Here is a 23,626-nt window from a genome sequence, read left to right as displayed (position 1 = left end):
CTTAGAATTTAGAGTAGGTTATTAATAATTAAAATTATGATGTAAGACTAATTAGAAATAATTAACAGCGACGGGGTTACGTTAATATGTTGTAGTTCCAAAAATTAAATGAAAATTAAAGAGAAGTCTCTATTACTACTTGCTAGATGGCCGTGGTAGGGCCCAACCATCAAAATATCCTTTTTTTTTCTAATAAATATAACCATCAAAATATCATCACATGATCAACTTCAGCTCAAATATAATGTTCCTTTCACGTACTCCCTCCGTCCCACGAATCTTGACACGTTTGATTTTGGCACGAGAATTAAGGAATTGTATATTAGTGTTTTAAGTATATAAATAATAAAGTATAAAGGTGATAAAGTAGAAGAGAAAAGATAATACTCCCTCCGTCCCGGCTTTTGGTATCCAGTTGAGAACGGCATGGGTTTTAATAAAGTGATTGATGTGTTGTGAGTGGAATAAGGGTCCCACATTTTATGTGAGAGTTAAAATAATTAAAGTGGAGTAAGGGCCTCACCTACTTTTACCAAAAATAGAAATGGATACTAAAATGTGGGACGACCAAAAAAGAAAAGTTGGATACTAAAAGCTGGGACGGAGGGAGTAGTTGTTACTATATTTAGAAACGTGTCAAGATTCGTGGGACGGAAGGAGTATTTTTTTCTTTTCTAATGCATCTTTTTTTTACGTCGCCTTAAATATAATGTTATTTATCATCGAATCGTTGTTTCTCTCCTTTTAACTATACGTTTTATTTCATTTATCAACATTACTTTAAATTTTTTTGAAAAAATCAGCATCACATGTTCCAGATCATGCCTAGATTTTAAACTATCTGATGCAAAATGTTTCATTTCGTATTAACAGCATAAACATATGCGGCAAAACAAATACTTTAAATATTCAAAAAATAAGATTTGACTTTATAAAACACTTTCTTAATAATCCAACGCCTCACGGTCACGGGTCAATATTATGTTACTTATATATAGACATATATAATTACTCAAATATAGAGATAGGTTTCGTGAAAAGATACTTTTCAGAAAAATATTTTTCGAAAAAAAAAAGAAATAAATTAAGGAAAAGAAAATAATCAATAATCAAATACTCTCGATCCAAAAGGTACAAGCCATTAATTATAAACGCATGAATTTGACATAACTTTTCTTTTATTTTCTTTTCTTTTCTCACTGGGCCTGCATGAGCCGGATACTTCGCTCATGCCCAACCAACTACCAATATTCCTTTTTAATTTAATTTTAACAAAATAAAACAGAGATTTCCTATTTTTCATCACCCATTTTTCATTTCTTTTCCAAGTTTAGCAAAAGAGATTATTAATCAACTAATTATAATAAATACAAATTCAATTTTTGCACGGAATAATGCCAAAAATTAGGAGCAGTAATTACTGCAAGCAACAGTTTTTCAGACACTGAGGCGTGACAGAAGAAACCCCAAAGAGAATAACCAAAAAAGAGGAAATGGAGTTTTGGAAAAGCTTTGCTTTTTTCTGTGATCAAATTTGCAATTTCTTTATTCTAAATAAATAAATAAAAGTGTTGAATTATGTTAGCCACAAACAGTGTAAGCATCCGAAAACAACTGTAAAATGAGGAAATCAAAATTTATGTGTGTGTGTTTCTGTATTAATGCAAAATGCAGCTAGTTGTTACAGTAACATAAACAGTCATATTTCAAATGCGAGACTTCCATTGAATAAAACCAAAAAAGAAGAAAACTTTTGTTTCTTTTTTCTTTTTCTTTTTTTTAATTTACTTTTACCTCAAAATTGAAGCGTCATTGCTTAACGTTGCAAACGAATTCCGCATCAGAAACCGCCGAGATCGCGATTTGGCTTCCTTCGTCGTCGTCGAGCGGCGCCGGTAGATTCAGATCTATGCTCAAAACTTGAGAAATCGCGGAGGAATTCCTCTCAATCGCGGCGGCGCCGATGAAATGCGACCTCTTGTGGCCGCCGAGCGCCTGCCCCGACGAGAAGATCCTGTCGCAGAAGGGGCACTGGTGTATCTTCTTACCCGACGGCGTCCTCGGCGGCGGCGCGGCCTTGATCTTCTTGTGGCTGGCCCTGTGGCCGCCGAGCGCCTGATACGAGCGGAAGAGCTTGTTGCATTCCTCGCACCTATACTTGCCCCTAAATTTATTCTTCATCTTCTTCTCCACCTTGTGCCACGTGTCCCTCGACAGCATGATGAGGCAGCGCGCGACGTGCTCCTCCGGCGTGGCGTCGGAGACGGAGCTCAGCGGCGACGACGCCTGCTCGTTCTCCAGCAGCTGCTTCGCCTTCCTCACCTCGAACACGTCGAAATCCGACCTCACGCGCTTGGATCGCCTCCTGCACGACTCCGTCTCGCTCTCGCCGTCCTGCACCACCACGGAGGAGAAGTCGTGATCCGCCATGATTGCGCTCTTCTTAGGATTCTCTCTCAACACGTACCCCCTCTCCCTCTCCTCCTCCTCCTCCTCATCCTCCCCCTCGTATTCCTCCTCCTCCTCCGACGAAGACGACGACGACGACGACGGCCGCGAATACGACGATTGAAAATCATGCTCGATTTCCCCAGCCTTCTCCTCCTCCTCCTCCCCCGCATATAACTTCATCATGTGAGATCTCATGTGGCCGCCCAAAGCTCTCCCATTCGCGAAGTTTCTGAAACAGAGCTTGCATCTGTGCTTCTTCTCCATAACCCTCACGCACTCACCGTGTTTGTGCGTGTTGGGATGCTTTTGCTTTTGCTATTGCTATCGCAATTGCTATGTGATTTTGAACAAGTACATAGAGTGTGGAAGCTAACAGGAGTAGGTGACAAGCATTCCTCCACCCAGGGAATATATACTGCTCTCTCTCTCTCTCTCTCTCTCTCACACACACACAAAAGTGTAGTAATAAATAAAAATAAAATACTACATATTTTCTCACAGAAATTACAGAAATACGATTCTGGATTTATTTTTGAGGTTATATTTTTATTTGAAACGGCAAGAGACAATTAATACACCAAAAATCTAATATAAGCGCAAGAGGTGTTTCACAAACATGTAACATGCGACCATTGCATTCAATTCCCCTAAATCGATCTTTCCCTTTATTTGTTTCCTTAAAAGCCCTTGATTTTCTGAACTACAATAGAATCTTGAGGTGTAATATTCGAAGGGCATTATCGGAATTGAAGGGAGGTTACGAGAATATTTCATTTAATTTAATTTACTTTTATACAAGTGAAACAAACTGCTGAATTTTTTTTGTTGTTGCTTCTAAGTTGTAACTACAAAAGAGAAGTGAGGCTGCACTTGGACCGGACTCCAAGAATAAATAAAGCTTCTTCTTAAATAATGATCATTGACTCAACACACAAACATATATATATATATATGCAGTAATTTTTAATATTTTTCATTTTCTAGTGGAAATCTTGACTTTGTTAAATTTAAATGTGATTAGCCTTAAATTAGATGTGTCGCAATTTGAGTGGATGTGGAGGAGATTTGAGGGATGAGCAAAAAATTAAGTGCATTTAGTTTTGGCATGCCCACTTGACCAAAGTGGGATTGCGCATTTAAGCGAATAATAATTAATTTAATATTAGGGAAATTTGTGGCAATGAATCGTTGCTTTTTTATTTTGAGGCTTTATTTTTGGATCGTTGGGTTGAAATTGCTGGTGGGGAAAATGGGTGGGAAAAATCCTTTGAAAACGGAGTTTTGTAGGAAAGTAATTGCCGTTTAGTTAGGGAAAATGGTGGACCTTATATCTCCTCTTTTCATTTTGCACTCCTTCATTTTAGAATTACACTATGCTTTGAAGTTTATGTTTTCATTAATGGAAGTTACTTGCAAAGGGACATGGCTAATTAATTACACAAAAATAGATCCCATCCGAGCTTCCTAAGGCTACATGGAGGGGCGGATCCAGGAATTGTTATAAGGGGGCCTGAATTTGGCGAAGTATAGCGTCGTAAATTATTTGTACGGAGGTTTGGAGGCGGGAGCTCCCGTTTAATTTTATATTTAAATAAAATTTTAATGGACTTTCGAATAGAATTCAATCACTTATTATAATAAATAGTTGTTCACATTTCATTAATTCAATAATCATATAAACTTACCTCTGTGTATTTTTTAAAAAATTTGTATCATTTTCTAAAAAAATGAATTAATTTTACTTTAACTTGAAGATTGACTCAAAACATTGAAAATTAACTAAGATAGGAAAATGAGACAAAAATAACACAAATTTAACAAATTAATAAAACAAATCACTATAAAATGTTAAGCAATTAACGTGGATACTATGATTATTAGAACAATATATTATATTCTCTCTTACATTTCTTATATATATTAAAAGTAAAAAAAAAAACTCAAAATTTGATAGGGGGCTCCAGCACCCCCAGCCCCCGGGAGATCCACCCCTGGTTAAATGAATGAGCAAAATCATCGACGACCTCCTTCACATTTTATTATTTTCTCATTTATCTAATCAATTTTTTTAAAAAAAATTTAAAGAAAAAGGTTTACATCACATAGACGATCTTGACTTTATTTTCGATATGTCCATGCATATTAAGAGTATTAGATGACATTATAATTTATAAAAATATAAATACGACATAATTTATTATGGGAAAATCCAATTGCTTATAATTTACCACAGCATATACACAATGAATAAGATATATATATATATTGAGTCACAATATGTGCTTAATTAACTAGGTTCTTAGTTACGCTTCCATGCCTAGTTTTCATCGAAATGACTTTTAGTATACTTAAAACAATGTGTAATGTATGTAGCTTCAGTCAACAAAAAAGAAAAAGAAAAAGGGAAATAAATTGCTGTAATATATGTATGTATCTATAGGAGAAAATTTAATATTATATTGAAATATTTTGATGTATTTTGGCCCAAAGGTACACACACTTAACTTTGATTTCAGAAATGTACTAGAAAATAACTTTTTTCCGCCATGATTTTTTTTTCTTGTAAAATTACACTCTAAAAGAGATTGTAGGAATATCACTCATTTTAATACTATATGTTAAAAATTTAAAATAAGAAACTAAAATTTAATGCATATAAAGTGTGGATAAGTCGCGTGACATACTGGATACGAATTCTTCAATGTTCCTCCCGAAAATATGTTCTCAATATTTTAATTTATGCATATTTATTTAAACAAATGAGTTTTGCTCTTTTCATTTCAAAGAATAAGTTATTATTACAAAATAAATTGTAGCATATTTTTACTTGATTAATTATTATGTTAATCAAAATTGAAAAGCTTACTTATTGTGGCTCTTTCAGAATCTTGTTGCATATCATTTATGTGATTGGCTTTTTAATTCTCTTTTTCCATTTTTAATTTGATAAATCTCAGTTTTTTAGCTCCTAATTAAGTGAGACGACATCTTATTAATCTTGTTGCATTTTAGTCTCCCAATATTGTACCTTACGATTTATCCTTTTATACTCATATCTATTTAGTATATATATATATATATATATATATATATATATATATATATATATATATATATAAGACTAAATCATGTTAAAAATAAATTAAAAAGGAAGTCAGGGGTCAATTAAATAGTAATGTTATAAAAGAAAAATGACATTAAATTAAAGTTAACAAGTTTAAAAATGGCAGCAAATATCTGTATTACTCTTTAATATTAGTTAAAAAAAAAAACTCACATCTAATTATATACATATATATGTGTGTATTGGTTTATTTATTCGTACGGACTTATACAGTACTGCCTCCGTCTCACTTCAATAGGCTCATTTTCTTTTTTGGGTAAAAAAGTTGTACTTAATTGGTGTGAACCACACCACTTTGTTAACACTTTCCTACTAAAAAGTAAGTTTTCCTAATGTCCGTGTTCAAAAGAAGTGAGCTTATTGGAGTGAGACGGAGGGAGTATTTTTTTTATGAAAGTATTTGTAATAATATAATTTTAATTTTCAGGCTGACGCGACCAAGACTCTGCATCTACAATTTCTAGAGGTTATTGACCTAACCAACGCAGTAATGCATTTTGGATCAACGCCACAGGTGATAAGTGGGGAGTTGATCCCAACTTCATTAAGAGAGAGAGAGAGAGAGTATAATAAGTCAATGAGATGTTTACGCAGTTGGGCAGTATCCATAAATTCTAAGCAAGACATTTTGATTATTCATTAATCTTAGTTGACAATATTTCTCCATCTTCACAATTCTATTTTCTAGTTCGCCCCTTCACCTCACCAATAGGAACCATATTCAATGTCAATAATTTTGAGCCATATAATATAATATACTAAAACCCAATTTGATTTGTATGGTTAACGGTTGCCCTATAACTAAATAAGACCATGGTATATAAAGAAGTATTATCGAAATAGATGTGTCGGAGTATAGAGTACTCTTTATATATTTGTCATTATGTAGATTGTATCTTCGGAGTTAGGTACTTATTATGTTACTTGTATCTGAAGATGTCATTGCCTACTTGATATATGCAGGGACTCCTCACCTGAGATGGAATTTTACGTCAGGTAATTATCAGGAACTTATCTATTCAGACGTTTGGCAGACAACTCTATAAAGTAAAGAGAAGAACGAGTTAAAGGCGCTGCTACTTTTATACTCTCTTGAGTTCATAGAGTATATTTTTTGTTGAGCAATCAGATCATACGTTTCACTTAAGTGTGATTTAGTAAATCACTTTCAGTGTGTTAGAGAGTGATTGTTTGATTCGTGTGATTATCTTTTCGATTGTTTCACTAAGTAATTGGTGATATCTTTGTGAGGGATTTAGTGGTTAATGCGTTGAGTTTACGCCTAGGAAGTGAGTCGTTGTCTTACTTCCAATTGTCCACTTGGTTAGGTTTTAGAAAGATATAGTGACTTAATAAGATCGAGTCTTATTGTGTAAGTTCATTTGTCTTAACTTTAGATAGTGAATCGATGCCCCCAAATGTTGATGTTTTATCTCTGAGCTGAGTAACTATTCTTGACGTACTATTTTTTACTCATATCATCATACATACTTTACTTGTTGCGAGATTACAAGTATTTGGATATATGACCATTTCAAAATGCATTGCGGTAATATATATACAAAAAAAACATCATTATTATTAGTAAATATATTCAAAAAGCTAGCACTAATTATCATGCATAAAAGAATCTACGGTGAAAATCAATCATGACTATTTACTAAAAAAATAACGCATATTAATTGACTGCGTTCAACATTTTTTTTTTACCTTGATGCACTATATGTTATTTTATAGGAACAAATCCTTGAATACAATGCAGCTTCACTTAGAACTTTTTGAACATAATAGTCCTTTTTATCAGTTATTAATTGGGCCAATATCAACTTTCGGCCCACTGCTCTAAGCCCCATTCACAGTATGAATGTAAATGGACATGGATCCAGTTTCAATCAGTAGGGTTGCTTTTAACCACCTCATTCACAAAAAGTGCACTCGAAAATTATGTCACATAACTAGTTTTTTTTTTTTTTTTTTTTTTAAATAATAAAAGTAGTGTTGGGTATTTTTAGCGGAATAAGATTCAGTGTACCACACTTTATGTCTCACTTTGTGTCCCACTTTCAATTTTGTTTAAATTCTTATATATATTTTCTACAATTTCAACTTTTTATGCTTTAGTTTAATTTTGTGATTATTAACTAGCGTTTATTCCATCAATCTAGGGTAGATAATTATTTTTCATCATTTAATTTCACTTTTATTAGCTAATAATAGGTTGATAAATTCAAAGTCATGGTATATGCTTTTTAAAAAAATTAATTTTTTTAAATAAAAATTAAATATAATTCATAGTATTATACTCCCTCCGTCCACCAATTCAAGGCCTAGGGCAAGTGTAATTTACACTTGCCCTAGGCCTTGAATTGGTGGACGGAGGGAGTAATAAATTTTATTTTTATAAAAAATATTTTTAAAATAATAGATATAAGCATGAGACACAGGATCTCATCCCCATCTTTAGCACATCGTTGTCCACGCACTCGTTAGCACAAAGTCAACGAGCTTTTCAAGTATTGAAAGGAGATTGAGCAGGTGGCTAGCTCCACACATCCACGACAGCCTTGACCCTCTTCGACGGCTCCACATAGTAGCTACGATGAGAAGACACGAAACTAGGGGAGAACAAGCAAGACACAAAGCTCCTTGTTATATCCATATATATGAGGAAGGCGAAGGGATCGGAGATAGAGAACAAAGTTCGCTCGATCACATAAAAACAACGACAACTTTCGTCTTCTTTCTCACATAATTAAAAATCTTGCCTAATACTTATATTTTCTTTAAGTTGACACATCAATACATAAAAATTTCAAGCATGCAAATTGATGATTTAATGGAATAGAAATATACTTATAAACATCATCATTCATCAGCGGATATCGAAGTTGTTCAAATTTCTCAAGAATGACGATATCAAAAGAATAGGGTTAGATTTCGAAGCTCCCAAAATAATAAGAAATACAGTGTGAATACAAAAATATACAAAATTTTAGCTTCGGTTAATTATAATTAAGCATCTCCAGCGGCGGCGGCTGCAGCAGCTTCAGTTGCAGTAGAGCCTATCCCTACTTGCAACCATTGAGACGAACCAACATTGGTGTCGTTCAAATCACTCAATTTGGCCAACTTCAATTTACTATCCGCTTCGTCCTCCACGTAATTCACATCCCTCTTCGCTTTCTCGCTACCCTCGTTGTTGTTGTTATTGTTGTTGTTATTGTTATTTGAACGGGGGGTGCAGCTATCCTTCATGTCGTGGCCGGTCCACGGCTGGAGCTGCATGTCCGTTGACACGTCGAAGCTCAACGGGTTGCGCGGGTCCCGCCTCACCCCGGACATGTGGGCCCACGCGGGCACGTTGAGGTCCAGCTTGTCCGACACGTCAGCGTTGTTAGTCCGAGGATGATGATGATGATGATGATCTTGAAAGTGGAACTTCGGCAAGGAGGAGGTCTCCGGCGAGTTGGAGATGATCCAATGGCAGCGCTTGTGGCCGCCGAGGGCCTGGCCGGAGTTGAAGACGCGGTGGCAGATGGAACATTCGTGAACCTTCGACTTCCTCCTGGCGGCGCCCACCAGGGGGGGCTCGAATTGGAACGAGGGTTTGGAGGAGGGGAAGAAATCCTGGTCGAGGGGTTCCTTCTCGATCGCCGCCGGAGCGACGTCGTCGGCCTCGTCTTGCTTGGCGGCGAAGCAGCCCTTGACCTTCTTGTGGCTGGCGCGGTGGCCGCCGAGCGCTTGGTGGGAGTTAAACACCTTCTTGCACGCCTTGCACTCGAAGAGACCCCCCTTGGCCCGGCTCTTGAGCGGGGCGGGGGCGGGGGCGGGGGCGGGGCCCGCGTTGTGGTACCGCCCCTCCTCCTTGCTGGCGGAGGCGCACGACTCCTCCGGCTCCAGCTCGACCGTGGTGTTGGCGAGCTGCATGAGGCACGTGGCGAGGAGGAGGTCGTCCTCCTCGCTCGTGGTGGCGTAGGCCGAGCGCAGGGATCTCTTGCGCTTCGACCAACGCCTGCCCCCTCCCCCAACGACGTCGTCGTCTCCGTCCTCGGAGGAGACGACGAGCGACTCCGACGCGGCGTCGTCGGAGGCGCACTTCCCGTTGCCGTGCTCGAGGAACGACTTCCACGAGAGGAATTCCTTGCCGCAATTCTCGCAAGTGCGGCAGCTCTTGAGGCGGTTAGGGTTAGTCCTCAGCTGGTACATCCGCTTGCTGCTGGTGTTGCTGTTGTTGCCGAACTTCTCCTCCCAATCGCTGGCGTTGTCGTCGTCGTCGAGGTTGCCGTTGTCGTCGCCGATGCCGTGGGCCCGCATGTGGCCGCCGAGGGCTCTCCCGCACATGAAACCCTTCTTGCAGACCCTGCAGTAGTGCTTGAAACTGGGGGCCTGCTCGTTCACGCAGGAGGCCATGAATGCCAAGATTAGAGTACTCCCAAAACAGAGGAAAAACATAGGTGCATGAATTCGGATGGATGGAGGTGGGGGAGTTAGTTCTTGTAGGTGAAGTTGTTGTGGGAATAAATGGTGAAGAAGAATGATCACTCCTAGTTTTTAGATGGATTAACTGTTTTCTTTTTTAAGGAGGGCTGGGGAGGAAAATAGGATAGTGTAATAATATATATGTATGTAAGTGAGACTTTTTCTAGCGGTGGCGCCGCCACTGGATCAACCGAATCTAATGGTGCTGGTCGGATAGAGCCAATTTTAGTACAAGTTGACTGCCGGAGTATTTTTCTCTCCTCCGTCCAATTAAAAGTATAAAACACACCCTCTCTCTCTCTCTCTCTCTCACTCACTTCATATTTTTCTTTTATCCCTTTCTTTTGCATTGGATAATATGCGAATTAAAGTATTTTTCATCTTTTTCAGTTGCAAAATGAAGGAAATTTTATATATAGAATATATACTTGTGGCGTGCATGGAGTTTCACTATATTTGGATCACAATGTGTTTTCTTTCTTTTTATCCTATGATAACATATGCTTTTTATTTATTTTCATCTTCATATATAATTACTTTGAAGATGGAAAAAAGATACTCCATTAATCTCTGTGGGAGCAATGGCAGGTAATTAATTAATGTAATCATTGTTGTAAGTTGTAACTGATCAAGAGCTTTATCTGATATATTAATCAAATTATTATTGACTATTTAGTTTACTTTCGAACCAATAATATGGTGACTATATATTAATGGGCCGCTCACTTAAGAATATGTAAGACTTGTCAATAATAAATGGATAATATGTGCCTTGACCCAATGGACTTTTTTTTTTTTTTTTTTTTTGAAATGCCTTGACCCAATGGACTTGGTTAACTAGTTAGTAAATTTCAGAATTATAGATGAACACTATTAATATATGGTTTGAATTGTATTTAGTGTATATTTATTCTCTTATTTCAGTGAACGGAACATTTTGAGTATTTGTTCTTATACAAAATTTGTTATATTACGTTTCACATAATAATAATAATAAACTCGACAATTTCTTTTATTTTTAACATATGATAAACAATACAAGCTCTATATAAACTTAAGGACTTTGTTAAAATTAAAATATGCATGCAGTACTCTATGTAAAAAAACAAAACAGCATCGATCATATATATTTATATATGTATAAATATATATTACAACTTATTTTTATTAAAAACATAACTATATATAAAATAAAAACGCTAGACAAGATCCCATAAAAGATCCATCTGCTCGACAAAGTGATACATACACTTTGCATAAACTTCCAAATTAACTACTAACTTTTTCTTCTTAATGTGTCATTTCATTTCCTCTACTTTATATATATATATTATTTATATTAATTCTCAAAAGTTGACAACTGATCTGTAAGTTTTCCCGGGCGAGTAATTGGCGGGAATAACGTTGTTGGCGACAATCGTCTTGCCGGAATCCCCGCCGCCGGTTAGCCGGAAGGAGAAGGGCGGCGGGTAGTTGTTCGGCAAATCCGCTTTCCAAACAGCCCCCCACGACGGCTGCATTTTGATCCACGCGCCGCCCGACTCCGCCGCCCGTCTCAGCTCCACTCCGGTGATCCCGTCCCCGTCCTCGTACTCGATGGCGGCCGCGAAGTAGTTCGGGTTCGAACCCGGGTCGACCCGGAACGCCACGGTTACTCCCGGGAAGTTGCACTCCACCCTGGACAAATTAATTAACCATATATCAATTATTTATTTATATATATATATTTATCAAAATATAATAAGGTAATAATTAAACGTAAATCAATTAACTTCCTTAACGCAGTCCATAAATTAATTATTAGTGTTCGTACACTTGAGACACGTGTTGATATTAAAATCTAACCACAAGATTCTTTGCTATGATTTGCTATTAGTATATTAATTATTTATTTAATTCTATTGCGTTGTGGCTTCTACACGAGGCACAATAAAATATACTCTGTATTTGTTAAAATATTACGAATTTACGCTAATCAACCGTTTATGTAGTGGAAAATCGAAATAGCATCATTTCTTTTACGGTTATTGCTAGCTAGTATTTTTTTTTTTTTTTAGTTACTAGCTAGTATTTCAATTAGTAGCTTAGTTGATATAGGTTTTTCTTTTGTTCAGGGCGCAATTACTTTGATGGAATTAAAATGAGAGAAAAAGTATATTTTCACGATTTTTCACCATTAATTTCATTACATATTTATTATGATGAAAAAAAAATCTGGATAGGATGTATAATTTTTTTACGTAGCTCATTTTCTCTCTAATGTCAAATAATATTATCTTTAGTTAGTAGCTAGTTTGAAAATATGAGTTATATCTTATAAACCACACTAAAAAAAAGTTACCTTTTATATTGAATTTGCTCGATTCCAACATTTCTAAGTTGATCAGCTTCGCCTGGTCTAGCCATGGTTCCAAATGAGGTCCCACTTAAATCGAATAGAATTGACTGTGAGTCACAGCCAGGGCACTCATCAGTTATTACCACCGTCACCGCCTTACCCGAGCAAGCCGCCGTTGTCGTACATTTCACCTAAATCATCAATTAACATAAATATTAATTATTGAATTTAATGTGTGTGTGTGTCTATATATATATATATATATATATATATATATTATGCATGTTAAAGGGACCTGATAACAAGTTCCACAAGCTTCGCCTGATTTGTAGAGAGAAGAAGCAGCAGCTGTTATTCGAGAAGAATAAGGTGCTTCTTCAACAGCATTTTGATATCCACATGCACCCCCTAATTCAAATTAAAACATATATATGTCACATTAATTATATGCATGAGTATATGTATAATTAATAGGTATCGATAGTCTCACCGTCACTGCCTGCACCGGAAGGGTTTCCGTACCAACTGGCTCGGGCTGGAGACCAGTCCGATCCAGAATTCTGAAGTTTGGATACGTTTAGAAGTCTAGGGTGGAAACCATAGCACAAGTTTGCTATGAGAGTGAAGAAAGCAAAGTGAGTGAACAGAGAAGCCATGAGCATGCAAGGGGATTAATTGAAATATATTTTTGTGATTTTTGTGGATGTGGAAAATCCTATTTATAGATGGGATCAAAATCCACTTTACGTCGACGTGGGTTAAACGTCCAATATTTTGACCTTAATTTAAAAAAGTTGAGAGCTTCGGATTTTAGTGATAGAATTTGTTCCAATAGAATTTACACTTTACCTCTCAAATCATGCATATACATCATTTTAGGGAATAAAAATTGAATTTATTGGGTTTTCTTTGGATTTCACGCTATCCCTATTCTGTAGCCAATGGGATTTTCAATTGATTATATGGAAAGTGGTTGTTAAATTCACTTAAATTAACTATTTAGGTATAATAGATTTTGGTAAATATAAAGTGTATATATAATTAATTAATGCATATGCTGCCCTTTTTTTATGTAGCTATGCTTAGAAAATGAACATCCATAGCTATATACCTAGCTAGAACCAAATTAAAACAACATTTTTTTAAGGGCAAAACAACATTCTTCTATACACACATAGTGAAGAAAATCACTTTTATATCAAATATGTTAGGATCTACTTTTTCTTAAAGTAGTTGTTGCTAATTATAGATATTTACCTTTTTCATTGTATTATCTAGAAGTCAACTAATGAGAGCTTGCAATTTCAAACTTGTCAGAATAATGTTACCTATTTTAATTTATCAATTGTGCATTAGTATTATATCATTGTCCAAATTGGAAATTATATAGCCACTGAGTTGAGGAAACCCCCAAAATTGTCAATAAAATATTATACATAAAAGGAATATAACAATTTTAGGCACCGTAGGCTAGTAGCGATTTTTTTTTACGACATTTAGTATTTTTATAATTTATGTAGCTTTTACCAATTTCAGGAATGAACTTTCAATTATTGCAATTTCTACTAAAATAAAACAAAAAGTAACTTAATGTGATATATATCATATTAATTTTGTAGTCCTCATATAATATATTAATATACATACCCATCAAAATCCAAGTTTTCAAATCAAATCATTACAATATTAGATATTATATATCCCATCTTGAAAAACTCCAAATTTGAGAATTTGGAGGCATAATTTTAGGTGTTTGTGTTTGCGACATGCTGCTCACGTTTCAAAGCGAGATGGAATTTTTTTCAACTTTGTCAAAGAAAATTATAGTATTTGTTGGCAGTGAAAATACAGGAATGCATTTTATAATGAAGAAATAATAACGACTGAATTGTTTTCATGTAAGAAAAGCTGCCGTTAACCTAGCCGTTAATATCGGTTATTGACCGTTGGCCGTTGATGGACACGTGACTGACGGTTACACTTTGAAAATCTAGCGCAACTACCCACGTGGCGATCGCTATCGAGCTCAAAACATATACTCATAATATGAGGCGCCGATTTTGGGATAGCATTTTCAACTCATTCCGTAATTTTAGTGGAAATTCTTTTAGAGTAGTGATAAATTTACATGATATAATATGTATATATCATTGGGCTAATTTTGTTAATTTGTAATACAGCCACAGCAATTAGTCTATTTTTAGGTCATTTATATTTTACATAATTAATCTTAGCTCAAATGCTAGATTATTAGAAAAGGACTAAGTGCAAACACCACAAGTGATTGTACCAAATGTCACTAGTACACCTATTATTGCAGAAACCTTGTCTTAGTGGGAGGGTTGTAAGACAACTCGAAAGGTTCGTATTCGTGGGAGTTTTTTCAAACTTAGTTCATGTAGAAGATGAAATTAAAAGACCCCGAATATGTACGGTAGCAATACTAAGCAATAACACGAATTGTTGGTTAACGGCTATGGACACTGAGATTCAGTCAATAAACTTCTAGCAAGTCTATGATCTCGAGGTCTTTACCCAAAAGCTGTAAAGCTATTGGGTGCCACAAGATAGATGCAGGATAGAGAGTTATACTCTGATGCGCATTAGGATTCTCTTAGTTATGGCAATCCATTTCGATAGAGAATTTTGACAAATAGATATTAAGTATTTTTGTAAAAGGGAAGTCTTGAAGAAACTAACTGTTTGAAACAACCCAAATGATATATCGTTAAAGAAAATGAACACATGGCGTGGAAGCTTAAGAAGTGTATTTAATAATGTGAGTGATTTAATAATGAGGAGTGCACCATGAGACGGAGCTCATGCGAGAGTACTGCCTCTTAATATTATGCACTAATCGTATGTGTTCATGAGTAAGGTATCGCTAGAGGTCTGTATACATGGTTCAGGACGTCACAATCTTTGGTATGCGATAATACAATTTAACCTTCAAGTTAAGGTTAAAACAATTGTCGCTAGGAACCCGCTAAATTGGTTCAAGACATAAAGTTCTTGGTATGCACTATTTTAATTTAAACAATTATTGAATGAAATTGTATGCTTATATCATATTTAATATTTTCAAGTTTTTAAAATTGGTAGGATGCGGAAGGTCCAACGGCGCAATAAATTATTTTTTAAAAAGTATATATTTTTGCATCAATTTTTGATTTTGAGTAAAATATTTGAATAAAAATTTACTTCATAATTTTCACATTAAATATTTATTTATATTCAAAGTAGATTCTTATTTTAACATGAAATATTCATTTAAATTTTAATTTAACACTTTAATCCGAGTTACATGACAGAGCTTTTCATAACCTTGTTTCCATATGAAACTCACTAAATAATTGCAATAGAATTTCTAGCTAATTACATAGTGAAAGGGTGAGTCTTGAACTTAGCATGTGTTAGAAGCTGTCGAGTTTTAGATTTGGCGGCTTTGTTACCGCCGTCGACGGCGGCGGCTCCTTCGATTAATGTCTTTCCGGCTAGAGAGAGAGAGAGACGACGGCTGAAGGCCACGAGTTTGCCGGAATCGAAGGGCGGCGGCAATCGATTTTGGGAGTGAAGGAGGTTTCTTTGTGTGAGTTTTCTGTTCCACCGAGAGATAGTGGGCCGAAATTTTTATTTAATTTGGGCCCATAATATTTTTGTTTGGGCTTCTTCAATTGTTTTGGGGCTTATTAAATTAAATCTTGGGCTGTCTTATTAATTTTGGATCTAAGTTAAGGATTAAGGGCAATTTCAAACATAGTCCTTAATTTTCTCATTATAATTCCTTATTTAAAATATAATTAAAATAATTATGATTGTACTGTTATATTTTTATAGCCCCAATTAAAATTTGTAATAAATTACTAATTTTGTAACAAAATAATTTGAAAGAGCATTACGTACAATCTCTTAACAGATATATCTATGATCCACATTATGAATTTAATATTGAAAATACTTTAAATAACTCATTTATATAGCCTCAACTCAAAATTTAAGAAGGCGTCATTCCCTACCCCCCACCGGAGAAAATGACGACCAGATTGAAGAAGAAGCGCGAGAACGTTAGCGCCGGGGATATATTGATGGAATTATTAGGGTTATTAATTATAAGTTATTTTTATATTAGATTCAGGATGATAGTTATAAATTTAAATTGTCTAAACGCCTTATCTAGCAATTATTGCCTAAATCATAAAATATATATACAAACCTTAATTAATCAGCTGCGGATAAAATATATATATCTATATGTATGCGTAGTACATATGTGTGAGTTAGTTTATTCAAGTTTTGGTGAATGTTTTGTACATAACGACAATATGTTCTCAAATCATGAAAGAAGACAATATTGAGGGGGATGAAATTTAGGTGAATATATTGTTTATTCCTACATTTGTAGTTAAAGTGTGACAACCTGAGGTGTCCTATGATTAAACTAATACTGTAATTTATTAAGAGTGCTTAAACATTGAATAATATGATGGGATAGGGGGTGACAACTAATTTGCTTGTTAAAAGCAAATCTTTAATTATTTTACCTACATCTCAATAATTGGATTTGGTTGTCAGGAACTCACCTATCAATATAATTTATTGGTCAATGATAGGAAATATGTAAAATAGATAGTGAAAATTAAATCCTCCCTCCGTCCCGGCCAAGACGCTACATTTGCTTTTCGGCACGGGATTTAAGGAGTGTATATTAATGTTTTAAGTGTGTAATAATAAAGTGATATAGTAGGAGAGAGAAAGTAATAAAGTGATAAAGTAAGAAAGAGAAGGTAATAAAGTGATAAAGTAGGAGAGAGAAGATAATAAAGAAATACTTAATTAATATTAATTAAGTGTTTAAAATTCCTTATTTTTGTCAAATATAGAAATGTAGCATCTTCGTTGGGACGACCCGAAAAGGAATATATAGAAATGTAGCATCACTAATTTGATTTCAATATTTTTAGCGATTTTTGACATAGAGAAACTTAAATGTATTTACTTTAACTGTTTAACTATCGAGTTATTTGATATACAATACATCATATTTGTCACAAATATTAGTCTCCATTTGTACTAATTGTATCACTGACTAGTGCTACTAGTTAGAACAAGTAGTGTGAATCATCTAATTCGTACTAGTATATCTTCAATTTTATTTGCATTTACTCTAGGGGAATTTTGGCAGAAATTCTAAAAATTTACTACAATTAATTGATATTAAGTTGGTGCCCAACTTTAAATTTTTACTATTTATGATGACTATTTCAAAATTGACCTCATATGTAATTTACTTTTCCTCAATCTTAATTGTACTTTTCTATGCAAAGAATCTAAGGGCTTGTTTTTTGGCTCGATTATTTGTCTTCAGTCATTTAGGGGTTATTTTTTATGCTCTAATAACGTAAAGCTATAATTAGCATAAACTTTCCATCGCTTTAGGAATAATTGAAGCTCAAACTTGATTCACCGGCTAGAATAGTAGCAAAACAAACATTAGCTCATCGCATTCGTGTGTGTGCGTATTGGAATGTTGCAACCAATGGATTATATATTTAAAATATCACTTTACTTGTTGGAAAAGAAAAAATAAACTTATTTTTTGAATTTGAAATTTTCATAGAACTTTTAAAACATTAACTATGATTACAAACACGAAACAATCAGTACTCTCCATCACAAGGCGAAGGATCATCTCTTAGCTTTCATTAATCTTGAAAATAAAGAGGACAAGAGGTTCCTCATTGGAGTATGGATTTGTGCTATCTGGTGTGTTTGGAAAGAGAGGAATGACTGCAAATTCAATCAAGGAAAGGAGTGCAGAGAGAAGTTGTTGTCAGAGATTAAGACGAGGATATGGAGTTAGTGGACGGCCATCAATGTCTCGACTTCGGGTACTGACTTCAGACGCTGGTTTGCAGAGGTCAAGCTCGTGGATTAGCTCTTCTCTGTTCTCGCTGATTTTGCTTGAACTGTTCTTCCTTCATGTTTGGTTTTTCTATTGTTTACTCTTTTTTCTCTCTTGGGTACTTCCGGTACTGTTTATAATAAAATCTGCTTTCTTGGCCTGAGCAAAAAAAAAAAAAACAAACACCACTTTAAAAAATTTGTATCCTAAAACATCTCCACTTTTTTTTATCAAATTTTGTCAAATATGAACACTAAGTGTGCATTTGATTTAAGGTATAAAGAGGGCAATTCGTGTCATTTTCTCTAGTTAATGTAATCGTATTTTCTGGCAAAATTGTGTGGTTTAGTTGAGATATTTCATCTTAGTATATTGAGTTGAGCTTAGTTTGAAATTGTGATGTTAAATCGTTTGAAATTTTGAAATAAGCTCACGATGCAAATTTTGGGTAGAAATCTAGTTAGTTGCCGTGCACAACGAGCCGCACTAATTGGGGGCAAAATTTGAAGCCAGAATATCGAGTTAGTCGCGGCGCACAATTAGTCAGGCTAATTAGTTAAATGCGAAATTGGTCAGAAACCACAATCAACCGCGGCTCACTCCTAACCGGACTGACCGAAGTAGTTTTACCTTAAAATTAGACGGAAATTATAAGCTTCCACAACCATTTTTAATAGATTGTCTCAACTCTTTTGATTTGTAATTCATTCTCTCAAAAACTTGTGAAAAGTGCAGAAGCATTTAAGTTTATATAATTTCTTGATCAACACTATTGTTAAAAAATTGACAAGAGCATTATGTGCGTTTATCTGTACTCAATTAATTAATCTATTATAAATATATGTTGCAAAATCTATTGAAAATATATCTTAAAAGTTTCACAAAAAAAAATCTAAATTAATTCTATTCATACTAGGTTGAGTTATCAAGAACAACATCCAAAAACCACAAACTCTAAACTAGATGTGGATATATAGTATAAAATGTACTCCCTCCGTCCCACTGTAAGTGAGACCTTTTTTCTGGGCACGGGAATTAAGAAATGTGTATTTTGTGTGTAGGTGAAAAAGTGAAAAGGTGTTTAAAGAAAAAAAAATACCCAAAAAGGAAATAGTCTCACTTACAGTAGGACGCCTAAAATAGAAAGAGTCTCAGATACAGTGGGACGGGGAGTAGTAATTAATAACCAAGGAATCAATAAATTATAATCACTCCAACTACATACATGGTCACGAATTGACATCCCATCAATCGTTATCAAATAATGCTCACTCAATATTGAAGATCTTTTGTTATATGTATGGTTGCATATCAATTTTCTTATCAAATCACAAGCTCAAGCCATACAATATATAAATAGTGTAATTCAAATGCCTACAAATTAAGTTCAAAATATAAAAATCCCCATGTCACAAACATCACCTTTTATTACTAGTTGTCGGTATAAAGATCAAAATATATTTGGTTTTTTTTCTCTCTCTCTCTTTTCGTTCAAACCACTAGATGCTCAGTTTGGTTTCCTGCAGTTATTTTAATTTGATCAATTTTCTAATATAAAATAATTACAAGTACAAAAAATATCTAATCATTTATTCACTTTATTATTAGACATACTTAAAATACTACAACTCATCCATCCCATAAAACAAGACCAAGTTTCTTTTTTGATATGTCCCACGAAGCAGGACCAGCTTTTAAAAGTAACAAAAAAATTTACTCTTTATTCATCTTTTCATCTTTTCACTTACCATACTTAACACAAAAATATTAATTTCTTAATTTCCATGCTGAAAAGAACTTGGTCTTGCTTCATGGAACGAAGGAAGTAATTTTTAAAGCTCGTGTCGAAAAAAAGTTGATCGACTGAGCTCTAAAAAACACATTTTTTTTGGGCGCAGTAAAAATTGTGGTAAAAGAAAGATGAGATCTCATCCACAGCAAAAAAAAAAACAAAAAAAATGATTTTACATTATACAAAACTCTGTACAATTTAGCATCTCTATATACCCAATTTCGATGAGAAAATAAGGTGCGGTTTTTTTTTATATATAAATATAAAAAAAACACTAAATTAGAGCAGAAGACGATGATCATTGTATCTCGTTTCCTCTCTCTGGTTTGATTTGATCTCCACAGCACACCTCAATGTTCTCTCAATCTGATATCCTCCGCCGATGCTCACTTCTCTCTCTAAATGGCTGCAGTAACTCTCGTAAACACTCACATTCACGTGCAATTTGAACTTCACCAGAAACAGGAATTCAACCTCCAATCTGTTCATCTCCTCCGCCGTCAGTCCCCCAACTCGAGCGAAGTACGAATTTCTGTAATTCCTGCACAAAATGCCAACACAAAACATCATAATCCAATGAAGGAGAAAGAAAAAGAAAAAAAAAAGCTCCGGCGATTGCTCGCAAAGTGTTCGACGAAATGCTTGACTCACATATCCTCGACGTATTTGGATGCGAGCATGATTGTGGTGATGAGCAATCGATGCACATTGCTGGGGCCCACCCGGAACTCCGGGTGGAGCTGGCAGAACCGGTCGATGTAGACGTAGGCGACGACGTACACCGACGGCCCGGCCCGGGTGTACCGGAAGATCCTCTCCAGGTACGACTGCACCGTCATGTCGGGCGTCTCGCTGCCGTCGAAAACCCGGGTTTTCGACGGCAGCTGCGGCCATCTGCAGTTCTTGGCGATCCTAGCGTTCCTCGCTAGGGTTCTCTCGATGAGAGACGCCAGAACTGAGATGACCAATGGGGTTTTGGAGTCTTGGTGGTAGGAATATGAGTAGAGATCATATCTCAATTTGGTTGGTGATATTAAAGCCATGATAATATCTTTGAAAATGGGTTTCTTGTTCTTGATTTAAATGGGAATTTGCAAGCTTGGGAGGGATATGGATATCATATATATATGATATATATATATGAATTATGATGAGAAAGAGAGAGAGAGAGGAAAGGGAGAGGGAGTTTCTTGTTTATGAATTACTATAATTTGTGTATAATATATAGTGAGATGGGGTTATTTTGGAAGGTGGGTGGGAAAGGAGGAGAATATCAAATTACAAGATATTTGGCTCCTAATTGTGAAGGCAAACTCCAGACACAACAGCTGTTTTTTTGCTTTAAATAAATGCTGGATCATACTATATTTATTTTATATTTGCAGCTCATGTATATAATATAGTATGATAGTAATCATATATCTATCAATTTATATTTTATATCTAGAGGCATCCATGGACGGTAGTGAATTGAATTTAACGTGTTGTGGCGTTTTGTAGTAATATGTATATCGTGATATCTATCTTATGTTTTTTTGTAGTAATAAATTTTCTTCTCCGAGCTCGACTGTCTATCACCGCTTTGGATTCTCTTTTCTGCGGTTATTTGTGTCGAGTTCTTTTCCATTGACAAAGTTCGTTAGTTTAAATAAAATTTATTGTAATTTATATATACATATATATATATATATATATAATGAATCGTGATTAATATTATCTTTTTTTCATTTTTTTAAAATCTTTTTTAATTAAAGATGAAAATATAAGAAATTATGTTCACATCACTACCCAAAAATAATAGAATTGTCCAATATTGGAGTATAAATGAGCTGCTCGGGAAAATATTCTACCTTGCTCGAAAAAAAAATTCTATTATAAGTAAATATGCGAAAATGATGAAAAAAAATGTAAAAACATATATTTTCTCTCATTTTTCATGAAAGTAAAAGCATTATAGTGAGAGACTATGACATGGATTCACATTCCATGTTCACCAACTAAGAAATCAATTATAAACTAAAAATTACAGATTACAATGAAACGAAACTTAGTTGGTAAGACAGTTTCTTTTTAACCATTAAATTGAAGCATTCGAGTCACCACAGAAAAATGAGGAACTATTATTGATTCTCCTTTTATCCTTTAATCGTATGAAAAAATAAAAGTAAAGAAAAAATTACAAAATCTAATAATATTATTTCAATTACATACTCTCTCCACCACAAAAAAATATGATCTTTATGTTCTTTTGATATGTCCACAATAAATGCAATGTTTTCATTTTAATATACATATTTTATATTTTCCACTTCATTCACACTCAAAATTTATAAAAAAAAAACGTCTCTAACAAATTATTTATTAATTGCTTAAAAGGTTAACTTTTGAATTTATTTTTTTCATTTTACACATATCTCTCAGTCATTTAAGAGAGTGTTTGGCTGAACTCAAATTGTTTTAAGGAGTCAAATACCCTAAAAATTCCAAGTAAATGTAAATAAAGATAAAACTAAAGTTGAAGGAAGAATTATGAGTTGACATAGGAAGAATATAATTGAGTAGGGTTGTATAATTATTAATTACCCATTAATATTAAAAAGAAAGTGTAGTTAAGGGCCGCCGACAGTGGGTCGAAGGTAAGAATTAGGGGAAAATGATAATTAAAATAAGTGAGAGAGTTAGGTCAGAGATTGGGTCCACGCAACATTTAAAGACTAGACTTGTGTCTTGAGATTTGTGTCAAATTTAATTTCAACAGATGCAGTACAATATTGCACGTGCAATGGCTTACCCAAATTTAACCCATCAATTTTTTTTTTCAATAAATCTATGCAACCCACAAAATAATCTAAGAAGAAAAAAAATTAATTTATTTTCTAAAATAAAAATAGAATTTAAAATTTTATTATATTCTCTATATTAAAAATAAAAAAAAAGTTACAAAAAATAACTATAATGTAGAAAACATAATAAAATAACTAAATCTTATTTTTATTTTAAAAAATAAATTAAATAAATATTTTTTTTCTATTTAAATAATTCATCGGTGGCCACAATGTGTCTGTTTAGGATCACTTTTATATATATATAGAGAGAAAACAAGTTCTAACTTGCAATTTTACCTATGCATGTGAATACTTTTCACCTGAATATTGTCATGATTTTTTTTTTGTTCAAATGTTTGGAACAAGACGAAGTATCATTATATTGAGGAATATATGTTGAAGGTATTTATTTGTACATAATATTCGTCTACAAAAATATTATTGAGTACGTGAAACGGGATTTTATCAAAATATATTACATATATGTAATATATTTCAACTCTAATTATAAATTAATTAATTAATACTAACTAGTATGAATGATCATTAACGCTGTGACACGTTAATTACTTTCTGAACTCGCCTCTTGTACTACAATTATAAGAAATACTTAATTAATATAAAATTTAACAATTCATTCTATTTTCTCTCACTTCCTAACTTTAATGACATGAATTTTCATACAGGTTAATCAACTTGGTTTGTTCGGTTTGAA

General features: G+C 34.3%; 4 protein-coding genes across 4 annotated transcripts; all 4 read right to left on the bottom strand.

The window, feature by feature from the left end:
* Positions 1-1,622: 1,622 nt before the first annotated feature.
* On the bottom strand, positions 1,623-3,056 carry LOC131022003 (zinc finger protein ZAT4-like). Its single transcript, XM_057951346.1, has one exon. The coding sequence runs from the start codon at positions 2,713-2,715 to the stop codon at positions 1,810-1,812; it is 906 nt and encodes a 301-aa protein (XP_057807329.1). The 5' UTR covers positions 2,716-3,056; the 3' UTR covers positions 1,623-1,809.
* A 5,427-nt stretch (positions 3,057-8,483) lies between these two features.
* LOC131022002 (uncharacterized) lies at positions 8,484-10,215 on the bottom strand. Its single transcript, XM_057951345.1, has one exon. It carries the CDS (start codon positions 10,025-10,027, stop codon positions 8,588-8,590), a length of 1,440 nt encoding a protein of 479 aa, XP_057807328.1. The 5' UTR covers positions 10,028-10,215; the 3' UTR covers positions 8,484-8,587.
* A 937-nt stretch (positions 10,216-11,152) lies between these two features.
* On the bottom strand, positions 11,153-13,093 carry LOC131022001 (putative expansin-B2). Its single transcript, XM_057951344.1, has 4 exons — positions 12,883-13,093; positions 12,688-12,800; positions 12,396-12,583; positions 11,153-11,731 (listed from the first exon to the last, which is right to left on the bottom strand). The coding sequence occupies exons 1-4, from the start codon at positions 13,052-13,054 to the stop codon at positions 11,401-11,403; spliced, it is 804 nt and encodes a 267-aa protein (XP_057807327.1). The 5' UTR covers positions 13,055-13,093; the 3' UTR covers positions 11,153-11,400.
* A 7,146-nt stretch (positions 13,094-20,239) lies between these two features.
* Positions 20,240-21,522, bottom strand: LOC131022000 (cyclin-U2-2-like). Its single transcript, XM_057951342.1, has 2 exons — positions 20,738-21,522; positions 20,240-20,627 (listed from the first exon to the last, which is right to left on the bottom strand). Exons 1-2 carry the CDS (start codon positions 21,127-21,129, stop codon positions 20,366-20,368), a joined length of 654 nt encoding a protein of 217 aa, XP_057807325.1. The 5' UTR covers positions 21,130-21,522; the 3' UTR covers positions 20,240-20,365.
* Between the last annotated feature and the right edge of the window lie 2,104 nt (positions 21,523-23,626).

Source organism: Salvia miltiorrhiza, chromosome 4 (assembly GCF_028751815.1).
Source record: "Salvia miltiorrhiza cultivar Shanhuang (shh) chromosome 4, IMPLAD_Smil_shh, whole genome shotgun sequence".
In the NCBI taxonomy this organism is placed as follows: Eukaryota; Viridiplantae; Streptophyta; class Magnoliopsida; order Lamiales; family Lamiaceae; genus Salvia; species Salvia miltiorrhiza.
This window is presented reverse-complemented; position numbering and strand designations above follow the sequence as displayed.